General features: G+C 53.7%; 1 protein-coding gene across 2 annotated transcripts; it reads right to left on the reverse strand.

The window, feature by feature from the left end:
• Positions 1-622: 622 nt before the first annotated feature.
• B3GNT9 (UDP-GlcNAc:betaGal beta-1,3-N-acetylglucosaminyltransferase 9) lies at positions 623-11,585 on the reverse strand. Of its 2 annotated transcripts, XM_075433930.1 has the most exons (4): positions 9,263-9,410; positions 8,572-8,873; positions 3,805-3,847; positions 623-2,974 (listed from the first exon to the last, which is right to left on the reverse strand). In XM_075433930.1, the coding sequence occupies exon 4, from the start codon at positions 2,908-2,910 to the stop codon at positions 1,669-1,671; it is 1,242 nt and encodes a 413-aa protein (XP_075290045.1). In that variant the 5' UTR covers positions 2,911-2,974; positions 3,805-3,847; positions 8,572-8,873; positions 9,263-9,410; the 3' UTR covers positions 623-1,668. The 2 variants fall into 2 exon arrangements, with proteins under 2 accessions (XP_075290045.1, XP_075290046.1); XM_075433931.1 differs by lacking the exons at positions 3,805-3,847; positions 8,572-8,873; positions 9,263-9,410 and adding an exon at positions 11,196-11,585.
• Between the last annotated feature and the right edge of the window lie 2,076 nt (positions 11,586-13,661).

The raw sequence follows: 13,661 nt of genomic DNA on the forward strand, positions 1-13,661 counted from the left end.
GTACATGGGATTGGAGGGTGGGTGGAAGGTTACACCGGGCTGTGAACTGCAGCTGCACCGCAGGCCCCATCCCAGGGAAAGCAGCTTCCCGGACGTCTGTGGCCGAGCGTCGCGTCCCTTGAAGCCGTGTGTACGTGCCCTCCCGAAGAGGGAAGACCCAGGTGTGCTCTGATGGACGGGAGTGTTGCTGAGGGGGAAAAAGTTGCAAAAGACTTTGCAAACACAGTATCAGAGGTGAATTCAGGCTCTTTGCCCCATGAATTTCATAGGTTTTTAACCCTGATACAGAGGAATTTACTGCCTCCTTAATGTCCAAGAAAAGGTAATCTGATGCTTGAAAAAACAAAATGCTTCGAAATATTGACTGCTCTTTGAAAAACTGAGCAATTCGCTGTTCTTGTCCGATGCTCAAAACGCAGACAAAGTTACAGACTGGAACTTGGAAAGCCCAACAGAGAGATTGCTGTGGGTTTTTGCTTTCTTGCAACAAACTTTTAGAAAGGCTTTTATTCTGAAGCCCTGTTGTCTGAAGACTGCTTTCTCCCTTCACATGACACCCGCGGCAATATGGACAGTCTTGGCTGCTCTTTGCAGCTGGCTGCACACCAGGCGAGAGTCCTGAGGTCTACAGAAACCGGCCCAGGCTGTTGAGAAGTTTTCCTTTGGTTTGAAGAAGCTCCCAAATGTGACACAGATCTGCGTGGTTCTACCCTCACCAGCAAAGGCCAAAGAATCTCTCCAGATGCAAACCGTCTGAAGATCTGGATTGGGTGGTGAGAGAGACCAGATACGGCTGGATGGCTTTGAGTTTTCACCGAGTGCCAGGCAGCATAGCGTAGAGAGCCTGAGCTCATGGAAGTGCCAAAAACTGCTCCCCTGAGTCATAAGTGTGTCAGCGGAGCAGATACTTGAACTGAGGTGTTCCTACGAATAATGAGAAGTCAAGACTCAGAGGGATCAGCTTGGAGTTCTTCTTGTCCTTTCTTTAAAGGCCCTTCAGAAGTCTATCCCTTCCCAGTTGTCTACTTGCCTGTTTGTTGCTCAACCAACCACACCAACCTCAGCCTTCAGGTTGTTTTCTTGTTGTCCACCCTATCTGCAACGTGTAAGGTCCCCGCTTCAGCAGCTGTTAGTTGTCCTTTTCTTCTCCTCTCACAAGGCCTACAGAAAGCCAGCAAGGCTGTGGCGATTTCATGTGAGCGTCCACTAAGGTGACTGGATTTCCTTTACTCTAGTTACTGTGCAGTTTGGTCATTTCTCAATGAGTCCGACTCAAAGTAACAAGTTGAGAAGAAGCCCTGTGCTCCTTGGCGTCGTCTCTTATCCTCTGTCCTCTTTCATTTCGCACGTTTTTAACAACGCTGAAAAATCTCCAAGGACTACATTTTGGAGTGTGTTTTTACACTTTCGCCCACTAAGCACTACTATAAATCTAATAAATAATAATAAATTAAAGATACTGTTATGATTATTTGGACTTGTTAATGGAGAAAGACCTACATGGTATTTGTGTGCAAACACGGAATTTTGGCAAATTCCTGCAATAGTTTCTCATCTTCTCTTAATGTTGTAAATAAGAACTGCTACAATGCTGTGCTTCTAAAGTCGGTTCATTTGGGTGCAGCAGTTCCAACGTGGCAGCGTTTCTGCTGTGGGCTGCCTCCATTATCAGAGGGGTGATGCCTGTGTTATCTGCGCCTTCTTTTTCCATTGGAAAGGCTTCTTCACTTGCTTCTTCTGAGTACAGGAAAGACGTGGGCTGTGGAGCAGGTTCCACATTAGCCAGATCTCGGCAACTTTCAGACTGTGAACTACCATGAGATCTTTGTAAAAACAGGGGTCAAATGTCTGTAGGTGTGGGGCAGCAGAAGGCTTGACGATGCCAAAGGTCTTGAATCCTTCATGCAAAATGGGCTTGAGGTTGATTCTCTGTAAGCACATGCCCAGAAAGACATCATCAATGGGGAAGAGTTCCACGTCTCTGCAAGCCCTTGAGAGCTTCCTCATGGTGCGGCTGGACAGCAAAAACCCTCCACCTCCTGCGTAGGCTGGATAGATGCTCAGCCCATACATGGTCTCCGGGATATAGTATTTGCTCTTTCGGACACGGATAGGGCGCGCGTTGTAGATGATGTCCCCAACAAAGAGGTCCTCAGTGGGGTCATGTCTCTCGAGGAAGTCAACAATATTCTCAACATTGACAAAAACATCCGCGTCACCTTTAAAAATAAATTTCACATTGTGGCAGAATTCAGCCGCCCAGTTCAGGAAGTGAATCTCCTTCAGCGTCAGGTTGAAGAAAGTGTCCATGAAGTCCCAGAGTAAGATGTCCCGGTATGTCTGACTCTCCTGGTGGATCAGGGTCTCCCATGTCGCCAGCACTGTCCTGTTCTTTGGTGTTCCCAGGAGGAACACTCTCTGGATCTGCTCCCCGTTCACCAGACCCTCCCTGCCCCAAGTTTTCCGGACAATCTCACGCCTGTCGAAGTCTTCCACTACCGATTTGATAGCAATGAGCAGAAAGGGACCTCCGGGTGTTTTCCTGCATTTCTTAGGCTGATTAATGAGGAGATTGAAGTTCCTATTGTCCTTGTTTAGGAGATAGCGCTTGAAGTTGAAGGCAGAATCAGTCAACGGGGGTGGAGTTGTAGTTTGGGCCTTGTTGTTGGCCACTTGTGTTCGTCCAGCGGTAGGAGTTACGTGGGGTCTGGGTACTGTTGCCTCTGCTGGCATCGGTCTCCAAGGTGCTCTGGGGTCAGAGAGCGTTTTCAGTGTTACTGAAGGCTTCTTCTGTGCCGGCTCCTTGTTCCCTACCGGGATTAAATGCTCCAGCTGGGAGTAGAGCAGAGAGCAGAGCACTGCCAGCAGGAAGAGGGTGCAGATCGCATCCCCTTTGAGACGAACTCTCATTGTCTCCGCGGTGTTTCTGGGGCTGTTACAAGCTGTGGCCGAGCTGCCTGGCGCCAGTGGCCATCTGCAAATAAACGTACGGCGCATCAGCAAGGAGGGCTTTGGCAGCTTCGGGGCAGGCAGGCAAGACTGACTGAAACACCATTTAAAAAACCAGCCGCAAAGCACATTCCGCTCACGTGAACAGAGCCACGCTCGCGAAGGACCTTGCAGAGAGGCACATGGGTTGCAAACCTAGCACTGATCCTGCTGCTGTGGCTCGGCTGGTTGAAGTCACTAAGCTGTCACCCCTCGTTCGGAAAACCTCTCCCTAGGCGCAGTGTGAGATCAGCCCTTCCTCCCACACTCCTCTCTGCCGAACACGTTTTGCCATACCAGCAATTTCACCACTTTGGGAAAAACAAAGTGGAAAATTATGAACAATGCCATTCTTCCATAAATCGTGAGGGTTTTTCAAAAAAATTTTTTTCCTTCTCCTAACTTGGTAACTGTTTCTTGCTCCTTCTACCCTTTTTGATTTGAAACAGGGAGGCACAGACCCGCTGTGGAAGGGCAGACTTTTCCGCCGCCCTGCAGACAGAGCCAGCTCTCGTCAACCAGCTATGACCTGTGCCTTCAGGATGAATACATTAGGCACACTTTCAAATGCACATGGGGCCTTTTTGCTGCCAGTAATCCTTATAAAATATTAAACCATTACAAATAACTCCCATTAATAAGGTTAGATGGGGCACAGGTGTTTTGCCACTGCCAAATCACCCTAACCAGTAAGCAAGAGGCGGGCAAATAAATCCCGATACGCAGAAGCAAGGCAGAGCCCAGTGTTAGGAATGCTTTATTCACATGTGAGAGCTGAAGCTGCTTTTGAAATACGGGATTTGATTTTTCACTTACACTCTTCCCGGAGGTCTTCCGTCTCATTTGATCAGTTCTTCAACTGCAAACAAAAAGAAATAATAATGGAAGAGTAATAAGCAGGCAGAAAGCAATGTGTAGCTGTAGTTCAGGGAAGAAGCTGGTCGAGGGTCTGTAGCTGCAGCAAAGGCAGGTCCTCTCATCCCTGCTGTTCCCCATGGTGGTTTACCACCAAATTGTTAACAACAGAGTGGACCCAACAGGCTCTCCTGTTGGGACAGGTGACGGTCGTAATCCCTGCAGTCATGAGAGGGGAGCACGTTCCTGAAAGTTCAGCTGTACCCAAAAATTTTCCAAGTGCACACAAATGTTCTGACACAACCCACGGATAATCTTCTACGCTTGTATGCAATTTACAGCTCTAGCTTGCCTATGCTGTATTAGTAGGAGCTGCCTTTGAAGGTATTACAGTTGTCTGTCTTGAATTAGCTGAGATCACCCTACCCAAACAGTACGTAGCTTGCATGAAAGCTGCCTGGCTGAAGGTCAGTCTGCCTGCACTTCAGGAACACTTCTCACTGAGGACCTCATAAATGCCTACAAATATCTGCAGGGTGGGTGTCAGGAGGACGGGGCCAGACTCTTTTCAGTGATGCCCAGCGACAGGACAAGGGGCAATGGGCACAAACTGAAGCAGAGGAAGTTCCACCTGAACATGAGGAAGAACTTCTTCCCTCTGAGGGTGACGGAGCCCTGGCCCAGGCTGCCCAGGGAGGCTGTGGAGTCTCCTTCTCTGGAGATATTCAAGACCCACCTGGACACGGTCCTGTGCAAGCCTGCTCTGGGTGACCCTGCTTCGGCAGGGGGTTGGGCTGGGTGATCCACAGAGGTCCCTTCCAGCCCCTGCCATGCTGAGATTCTGGGATTCTGTGAACAGGGTCGAGGAGCCAGGGATCACCGCTTCCCATGCCGTTGATTCCTGCAGTTCACTGTTTTTGACATCATTAGCCTACAGAGCCTCCACTCGAGCTCCGAGGCCACTTCACTGACTCGAGCATCTCATGGGCAGCCAAGCTCTTGGTGAGAATGCTCTTATTTGGCGTGATGATGACTTAAAACAGGACCCTCTTTAGTTCAGTGGCGTCTGTTTTCAGCAAATGCTTTCTCGCAGTCACGGATTGTATCGCCCACTAATTGTTCATTAACCATCAATTTTGTATCCACCCCAACATTATCTTTCTGCAGCTCAAAATTAGACTGGCGAGCCTGTGGTTATGAAGTATTAAAGCAGCAGCACAACATTAGCTCCTGACCCTGTGGGATCTAGGCAATATTTCAAGACCAACGAAAAAGCAAAATTCATAAACCAGTTGATTTTTTTGAGCAGCCCCTTTAAAATTCTTAGATGCGCATTTCTTGGCCCTCATCATTTTAAAGTATTATGCTTTTTTCATTACTGGATAACTGCACCTCCAAGTTACTGTTGAAATGGAGAGTGTTTCAGCATCGTGTGCTATCAGCTAGCTTTTTCCCAAGGGCAGCTCCAGAATGTTTACTGACTTTGTCTGCTTTGTCTCCAGTATTACTGAAAGCTTTGTTTCAGCAAATGGCTTCCCTGCGCCTTGGTAAGGCTCTCTGCATTCCCGCTTCCTCCTCTCCCTCCTGATGACCGTGCTTTTTCCCTCTGGCCGCCTTTCTCGCCATTTTCTGACCTCTGATAGTACTTGTGTGGGTTTTCTCCATTCCTTGGCATTTTTTTACTGTACCTTGCACTTCTCTCCTAGGCTAGGCAGATGTTTCTACCAGCAGAGCTTTGCTATTGCTGGCAGGGTTGTGGAACTCTCTCTGACCTCTCATAAATTGTTGTTAAAATGCTTATAATAATCAGAAGCTGTTTTCTATTTAGCCTTTTCTGCCATGTGATTTGGCTCATTACTATTTTCAGCCCTGTGGAACAGACTCTTCTAACACATACAGGGTGTTAGTTTGCATTTTATGCCTGTCGTGTGCAAATAACCCTGGGCAAGTCCTGACTGCGGTGCTCTGCTGCAACCCACTCTGCTTCCCTTGTGTGCTAAATCATCCTTTATCTGTCCAGACATGGCTCCCAGCTGGCTTTCCCTCACATTGCCTTCAATAATTCTGATGGCAAGCTCCAGGGGTGTGAAAGGATGGTCCCACTGCCTCTGAACTGGATCCAGTAAGGAGCGTCAACCTGTCCCTCTTCTGCCCATCATGAGCAAGAATTTTTGCTTGGTGCTAGTGAGATACCTAAAATAGGGACCCTGTCTCAAAAAACTCATAAGAACTAATAACGAGGCAGTTTTGCTCCTTCTCTTATGATGTGATGAACTTTACGAGGTGCTACGCAGCCCTGTGCACGTGGTCTCCAGAGCAAGCAGGAGACGTGGAGTCCCTGGTGGGATGGATCCTGACAGCACGGGGAGGTTTGCATATCTCCACTCCAGCTCTTCGTAAAGTCTCATCTCTCTCCCTACTCTAATAGCAATTTTTTTTCCCTTTTCTGTGCAAAAGTTTGATCTTATTTCAGCTGCCAGGCTCCAGATGGTAACTGAAGAGCTGGATGAAAGTCCTGGCTCTTGCCTGGGTTTAATTTTATCAGCGAGGGTTTGGAATAAAACATGTGTGTCATGAAACTCGTCATTTCCATGACTTACAGATTTATCCTGCCAGCATCTCAGAATCTGGCAATAGGTGCCCTTGGAAAAGCCAAGAAAAACTCTGAGTTGTTACAAGCCCGGGCTGATAGCCCGGATTTTCCTCTCTGTTTTCATTTATTGAAAGAAAAGACTCCGAAATAGCAATTTCCATGCTGAAAGAAAGCAGTTCCATGCTGAATATAGACATGTCATTTTCAAAAGAAATTGCCAGCCCTTGAAGTGGTTCCTCGATCGAATCATATGGATTTTCCAGTCTTTGTTAGATGTTTCCTTCTTTTGAAGGAAAACCCCTCAGTTATGACCCAGGTGTGAGCTCCGCCCATGGATGTCAGTGTGGGAAAAGCTGTCCCGAACCCGGAGGGATCGGTGATTCTGGCGGATGCTTCGGTATGTCCTAGAGCCAAAAAGCTTATTCACCCACCTTGACACCGGGGGGGGGAACCAAAAAATTACAGGGCTATCAAACCAAGCAGAAAATATTTGATGCCAGACAAAGGAGCCGTGAGCACAGCCGAGCGTTTCTCAGCGCGGCATCCCACCGTGTGTCCCATGCGAAGCGGCCGCACCGTGGGGGATCCCCATCCGACTTCAGAAACGGAGCCGGCGTTACAGAACTGCTGCACCGCTCGGTGCCTCGGGGAACGTGGGCTGAGCCGCCCGGGCTGTCTGCTGAATCCTCCCATCCTGAAAAAACGGGCAGTTGTCCCTCTTTGTGGGGATGGCTAAGTAGGCATCGGGAGTCCAGCTTGGGTGGGTTTGAACGGGATGGTACAGTTTGCCCCAGCAGTGGGACAAGGTGGGTCCTGGGGAAAACCGGGAGCGTGGCGGGCCGGGCTGCAAGCAGCAGCATCACCCGAGAAAGAGGCCGAGAGGTCCTGTGTCCATGAGGTGGGAGCAGGGGGAGCCGGGACGTAGGGAACGTGCTGGAAGGACCCAGAGGTCCACAGTCGGCACGGCCCGAGAGGCAATGACACGCTCGAAAGCTGGGAGCAGTGGGAGCTGGGCACGGCACCCTGGTGAGCATCCAGGCAGGGAATCTGACCTGCGCCGTTGCACGCTTGGGAAGAGGGCCCAGTCCTCCGCCTGGTTTCCATTTACTGGAGAGGAGGATTCTGAAATGTGGCCAAGGAGTGCTGCAATAAGAGCAGTTAAATGATTTTTAATCTTTCCTCTCTTTTCCAAGTCACTAGTCCTTCGTTCCCAGCTGAGGGACGCGAAGCCTTGAGCTCGTCCTGGAAACTGCTTCGTTCCGCAGCAGCCGTCACGTCTCCATCACTTGGCACTTCTGCTCGCATGGGCCCGGGTGGGAAAATGCCTCTGGATCCTGTCCCCAAAGTCAGTCGGGCAGCCTCGGTGATCCTGCCGCGTTGCTCTGTGCCCTGAAGAGTGGTTCTTCAGCCCACCCAGCCTCGGGAAGAGCAGCTGCCGTAGCAGGGCAAGCTGAAAAAGAGGTACCCGACCGAGAGGGTACAAAACACAGCACCGAGCTCTGCGGCACGCTGGTCCCAGCCTGGCTCACGGGAGCATCTGTCCCCACCGAGCACAGCCGGGGGCTGTCCCCGGATCAGCGCGCTGCCCCGCCGCACGCGAAGCCTTCCCGGCTCCCTCCCGGCTCCCCGTCTCGCTCCCGAGGCTGAAGCTGGTCGGTTTGGGGTGTGCGACCGAGGGGCCGCACACGTTGCTCGGCCATGCGAGCTGTGGGGCTGTGGCTGCTGGTGGAGATGTCCTACCTCTTTCTCTGTAAAATGAGCATTGGGGAGCCAGCACCGATGGATTTAAAGAGTTTTTTTTCAATCCTAAGGGGAACTTGGAAAATTCTGGGTGGCCGGGGTGCTTGGAAGCAATGCTTGAGGGTTGGATGTTTGCTTTTATTTCACGTTGGTTGAATGTGTTTGCTGAGAACAACACCAGGTTGTCACAGCTGGTGCTGGAAGCTGGGACCTGCAGTGGGGAGGTCTGCGCGCGTGGCCCTCTCCCGCCTGATATCCACCAGTTTTTCTGCCCTGGGTCACTGAACAAGAGCAAATCAAGCTCCCAGGCCCCTCATCACCTCGTGCTGCCGTTCCTCTGCCGCCTCCTCCTCCTGCCACTGTTCAAGAACCCACCAGCAACAGAACTAACGTACCTGTGGACGTCCCACAGCCGGGACTGCGTAAAACAGCCCTGTGCAGATTGGCTTTGTACCCCCAGACCAGGACGCTGACAGCAAGCAGTCTCCAGCGCCCGAAGCTCTGGTGACTGCACCTTCCTACCGGCTCTCGCTTGGTCCCCTCCTCCGGGCTCCTGAGGGTCGGGAGAGCGTCCGACTGCTGTGTCCGACTGCTGCGTCCGCACCGCTTTAGTTTAACGGCGTCACTGAGCATGCAGACACGAGCAGTGCGCTGTTTCGTGCGGGGTTAGGCTGTCATCCTCCTCTTGAGCAGCAACCTGGAGCACCAAGGAGAAGGCTGTCAGCTCTGAGCACTCTCAGCACGGGACTCACGCAGGCAAAACCTCCTCTTGGCATCGCCCGGGTGCCCAGGCTCTTTGCGGTACCCCTGGGGAAATGGGTCAGCGTCCGGCGCTGGGTGCGTGCTGTCCCACAGGCAAAACCACGCGTGAAGTGACGCGGCTTTAATGGTTTGAGCTGGGTTGGAAGTGTGTAAAGGGGAAAAAAGAACTCTGTGTGTCGAGGCAGGGGAAGCAGCCCTCTTTCATTTCTATGTTTGGGTGTCACATATAGAGTTTTATTCCGGTATGGTTTCTTTTTTGGTTATGTTCGTTTGGGTTTTTTGCTTGGTTTTTTTTTTCTTCCCCCTTCAGGCAAAGCCAATAACCTCATCAAAGTCGATGCTCCAAGCTGCTTTGGTGCCGGACATCTCCTTGCTGCGTTACAGGGCGCTGGCGAAGAGCCGCAGGACTACAACGTGACGCTGGGCGATTCGATCTCGACTGGAAGACGGGGCAGGCCGAAGGCCAGAGACGCCCTTGGGCACGGTGGTCAGTGCAGAGCCCTGGAAAGGCAAAGTCACCGAAGAAACCGCTCGGCTGCCTGACCAGAAAAAAGAGCCCACAGTGTGCAGCTGCCTGGAAGGTTTAAAGTCTGTAAACAAACTGAGAACAGGCTGCAGGGTTTAATTAGCTGGATGTCCTAGGAGAGCTTTCCCACGGGTCGGGATCGCGAGGCAGAGCTGCACGGAGGCCGTGCGGACGAGGGACAGAGGCGCGCGGAGCTTGGCCACATGCCACGACGCTGCTCAGGCACCGAGACCCCAGTGCCATTACCTGCGCCACAGCACCCGGGGGCAAAAGCTCTGTTGGCTGAAACGCTGCGCAAGCCCCTAACGAAAATGCAGGTCCCCCTCCAAAGAAAGACCACTTCCCACTTTTCCCTTCGGAGCCGGTTTCCGGGCCAGCGTAAACGCACGGAGGAGATCCACAGGATCCACAGCATCCACAGGACAGGGCGCTTTATTCATCCCTCTGCTCGCCCCCGTTATGAAACGCGTGGTTTCAACAGCTTCCCAGCTGGCCGGTCCCATTTTATCACGGTCTCCGCTGTCGGCACTGCCGGCCTCGCCGTCGCAATGCCACTCACGCGTCAGACGGCTGCACGCACCCGGCTGCTGCGGGGCCCGCTTTTCACTTTCACCCCCGCCGATGAAGCTGTTATGGAGCGTGCAATGAAGTGCAGAGAACCTGCGGAGCTGCCATGTGAAGGCTGGTGATGGCTGCGAGGGCGTCTGCTCTCGTGCATGGGGGTCCCAGCGAGGAGCTCGCACCTTCCCCGGCGGGGGCTGGCGTGGCAGAAGGCAGCGGCCGTCACGCCCGGGAGCGCTGACGATGTCGGGCAGCGCTGGCTGCCGCCACGACCGTCCCCACGGCCTCGGGCCGGCTGCCCCGCTGGGAAGAAGCCACTGGTGTACATGTGGCACGGTCTGGGGATGGCGGCTCGGTGGCGTTTCGGCAGCGCGGGACGTTTTCCTGCCCAGCCCCAGGAGGAGAATAAAGCCTCGCCGGCTGGTGAAGGGGTGAGGAGCAGCCACCCTCCTTCCCCCGGGCTCCAGCGCCTGCTGCCTGCTCCTCTCCCAGGCTCTCCCGAGCTGAGAAACCCCAGCACCAGCGCATTAGCGTGGGTGCATCCTCACACCCGGACACAAACGGGAGAGGGGCTACGTGCTGACTTGCCTCACCGATTTCACGACACACAGCGTGGAAGCTTATCAAAATCTGCCCAAAAGCTGTTAAAAAACGTGATCAGTGACTGCTCGTTTCACTGGGACTGACATTTTTCTTTCTCTTCGCGACACTAGAGAGCTTGAATATCCCCATGTTTTGCTTGGAGCGCACTGCAGTGTAACACAAGGGAAAGATTCACGTCCTTTTGCTGGCAAGGAACGGCTCGTAAATGTAACGTGTCACGCTGGAACACGCTCGCAGCTGGGAGGAAGCCCTGTCTTGGAGCACTGCAGGTCTAAAGCAGCCCCAAACTTTCCTCTGTAACAACCTAAAGCACCCAGAGGAAGCTCTCTGGAAAGCAGAGCGTGAAGCGGACATGGCAGAGCTGGAGCCTGCGTGCGCGGAGCCTGCAGCCGTTCGCAAGCAGAGCTCGGGCGGCCGCACGGAGCAGCCTTGCCGGAGCAGCGGGGCGAAAAGCAAAGCGGCAGGCTGGGGGAGACGGCAGGCAGCGGGGACGGGCTCCAGTTCTCGCTGCCTGCTGCATAACTCAGCCCTCACCACCCCGATCGAACGTACATAAGGGATACTCACGTCCCGTTTGATAGCGCCGTTCCTGCGTCCCCTCGGTGCGGTCCCGCCAGCGGGCTGCCAAGCAGGCACATCTGGATCTGGTTAGCGGCCGACATTCCTCAGCCTTCAAGGGAAACCGAGGAAATCCGCACTGAGCAGAGCAGCGCTCCTTCCCCCGCGCTCCGGGCCGTCTTCATGCCGAAAGCCGGCGAAGCGTCCCCATGCTCAGCTGCCTGCGAGGCGGGGGTCCGAGGCAGACCCTGGGCCCCCTCCTCGCGCTCTCTCGCTCGCCGTGGCGTGGTGGAAGGGGCGGCCGTGGCGGGGAAGGAGCTGGGTCAGTTCCCGGGCGCCCGACACGTGATGGGCAGGCTGGGGAGTGCCGACAGCCTCCAGCGCCGCACGGCCCCGTGTCCGTCCCGCAGCCCCCGCATCCGTCCTGCAGCCTCAGTGTCCGTGCCACAGCTCCGGTGTCCGCCTGCAGCTCCCATGTCCATCCCGCAGCCCCCGCGTCCATCCCGCAGCCCCCACATTTGTCCCACAGCCCCCACGTCCGTCCCGCAGCCCCTGCGTCCGTCCCGCAGCCCCTGCGTCCCTTGCTCTGCGCGGGGCCATCCACGCCCCAGCATGGGGCAGGCGAGGAGGTGTTGGGGGATGGGGAGCGCAGCCGGGTTGGGGACCTCCATCAAGTCTGCTGTTTTACTGGTTAAAAGTAAGAACCACGAAAAAGGCTGCTTTTTTTTGTCCTGTAACTATTTTCAATAGGAAAAGTACTAATCTTTCTTTTTGGGTTTTTTTTTTCACAATTTGGCTTTTTTTTTTTTAACCCCCTTGTGATTTACTTTACCTCTGCAAAGGCTCAACATTAGAAATCGAGGTTGGGTTCAGCTCAGAAGGAAAATCCACCTGGGGGGATGTTTTCTCTTTTTCCAGTAGGAAGATGACGGGAGGAGCAGGAGCTGAGCAGCACGGGGGCTGAAGGCAGGCGCGAGGGTCCCTCCCATAACACTGAACAACAACAACAAACCCCCACCCGTTTTTTTTCCATTTAATTGGAATTACTTCAAAACAAAACTTTTTTATCGGGAGCCAAACGTAAGCGGCGCTGGCTCCCGCCCTGCCAGCTGACGCCAGCCGTGGGGCTCCTGCCGCCGCGGCCTTGCGACGGAGACGCCGACCCTCGCTCCTCTGAGCAGGGCCAGGGGTCTGCAGAGCGCCCGCGCCCTCGCCCCGTCAGCACGCAAAGGTTTTCATTTACAGTCAGCTGGTCACAACAGTAGGTTTTGATCTACTCTGTTTCCAAAAACACCCAACAGTTTTTCAAACGTAACGTAAAAATGCTCCTGTATAAGTGTTTGTGCTGTTCTGAGGTATTTCGATATAGGATGATGAGGGGACTGGAGCATCTCTCCCCTACAAGGAGAGGCTGAGGGAGCTGGGCTTGTTCAGCCTGGAGAAGAGAAGGCTGAGAGGGGACCTTAGAAATGCCTCCAAATATCTGCAGGGTGGGTGTCAGGAGGATGGGGCCAGACTCTTTCCAGTGGTGCCCAGCGACAGGACAAGGGGCAATGGGCACAAACTGAAGCAGAGGAAGTTCCAGCTGAAACCGAGGAAGAACTTCTTCCCTCTGAGGGTGACAGAGCCCTGGCCCAGGCTGCCCAGGGAGGCTGTGGAGTCTCCTTCTCTGGAGATATTCAAGACCTGCCTGGACGCGGTGCTGTGCAGCCTGCTCTGAGTGACCCTGCTTCAGCAGGGGGTTGGGCTGGGTGACCCACAGAGGTCCCTTCCAACCCCGACCATGCTGGGATTCTGTGATTTTTAATTTCAGCTCAGAAATTTTGCTGTATTGAACGCAGTGTCACCATGAAAAGCTGTTGTAGGGACAGGTTCCGGATGAGCAATCTCCAGCCCCGTGTTCGGGTGCTCCAGGCTGGGAAAGCCCACTCCTCGTGATCTGCAGCTGCTGGAACACAGCAGCTCCTTGCTGAACGGTGCAGCTGGTTGGAAGCCTCGGCCATAAATGCTAGTCAGCTTCCCACGTTCCCTCTGCCAGCCCAGGATCCCTTCGTCCTTCTCCGCAGCAGCAGTCCCAGGCTATCTTTCATCCCTCCTCTGTGAGGAGGCAAGATGACAGTCATGGAGGCAAAGAGCAGACTGGAGTCCACCTTTGCTCAGAGAACCTGGCTGTGGAGTGAGGGAGGCCACTCCCCAAAGCCATCGGGGACTCGCAGCAGGCACTTCCACCGCCTTCCCTCCCCCAGGTTTTGGCACGTGTGACCCTTTTTGCTTGCTCCTGTGGGGTGACAGTGGAAACGGAGGCTTTTGTTGCTGTGCGGTGCCTCTGTGGCTGCTGTGCCTTGGAGAGTCACGCCGGGAGCCTGGGAGGCAGAGGAGTTTTCTCCATGAGTGCTTCTACTTGGTGGTTGTCTCAGCTGTACCGTGTTCCCTGGGCACCGACGCAAGGCTGGCTCATTCTTCACGGTGCCCATA

This window comes from Opisthocomus hoazin, chromosome 12, assembly GCF_030867145.1.
Source record: "Opisthocomus hoazin isolate bOpiHoa1 chromosome 12, bOpiHoa1.hap1, whole genome shotgun sequence".
Taxonomy (NCBI): domain Eukaryota; kingdom Metazoa; phylum Chordata; class Aves; order Opisthocomiformes; family Opisthocomidae; genus Opisthocomus; species Opisthocomus hoazin.

Excerpts from the sequence above, each read along its gene's own strand:
- B3GNT9 (XM_075433931.1), bottom strand. The coding sequence starts at position 11,290 with ATGTCGGCCGCTAACCAGATCCAGATGTGCCTGCTTGGCAGCCCGCTG. Across the intron at positions 2,975-11,195 it reads ACGGCGCTATCAAACGGGAC|ATGGCCACTGGCGCCAGGCA; the intron begins GTGAGTATCCCT and ends GTTTATTTGCAG.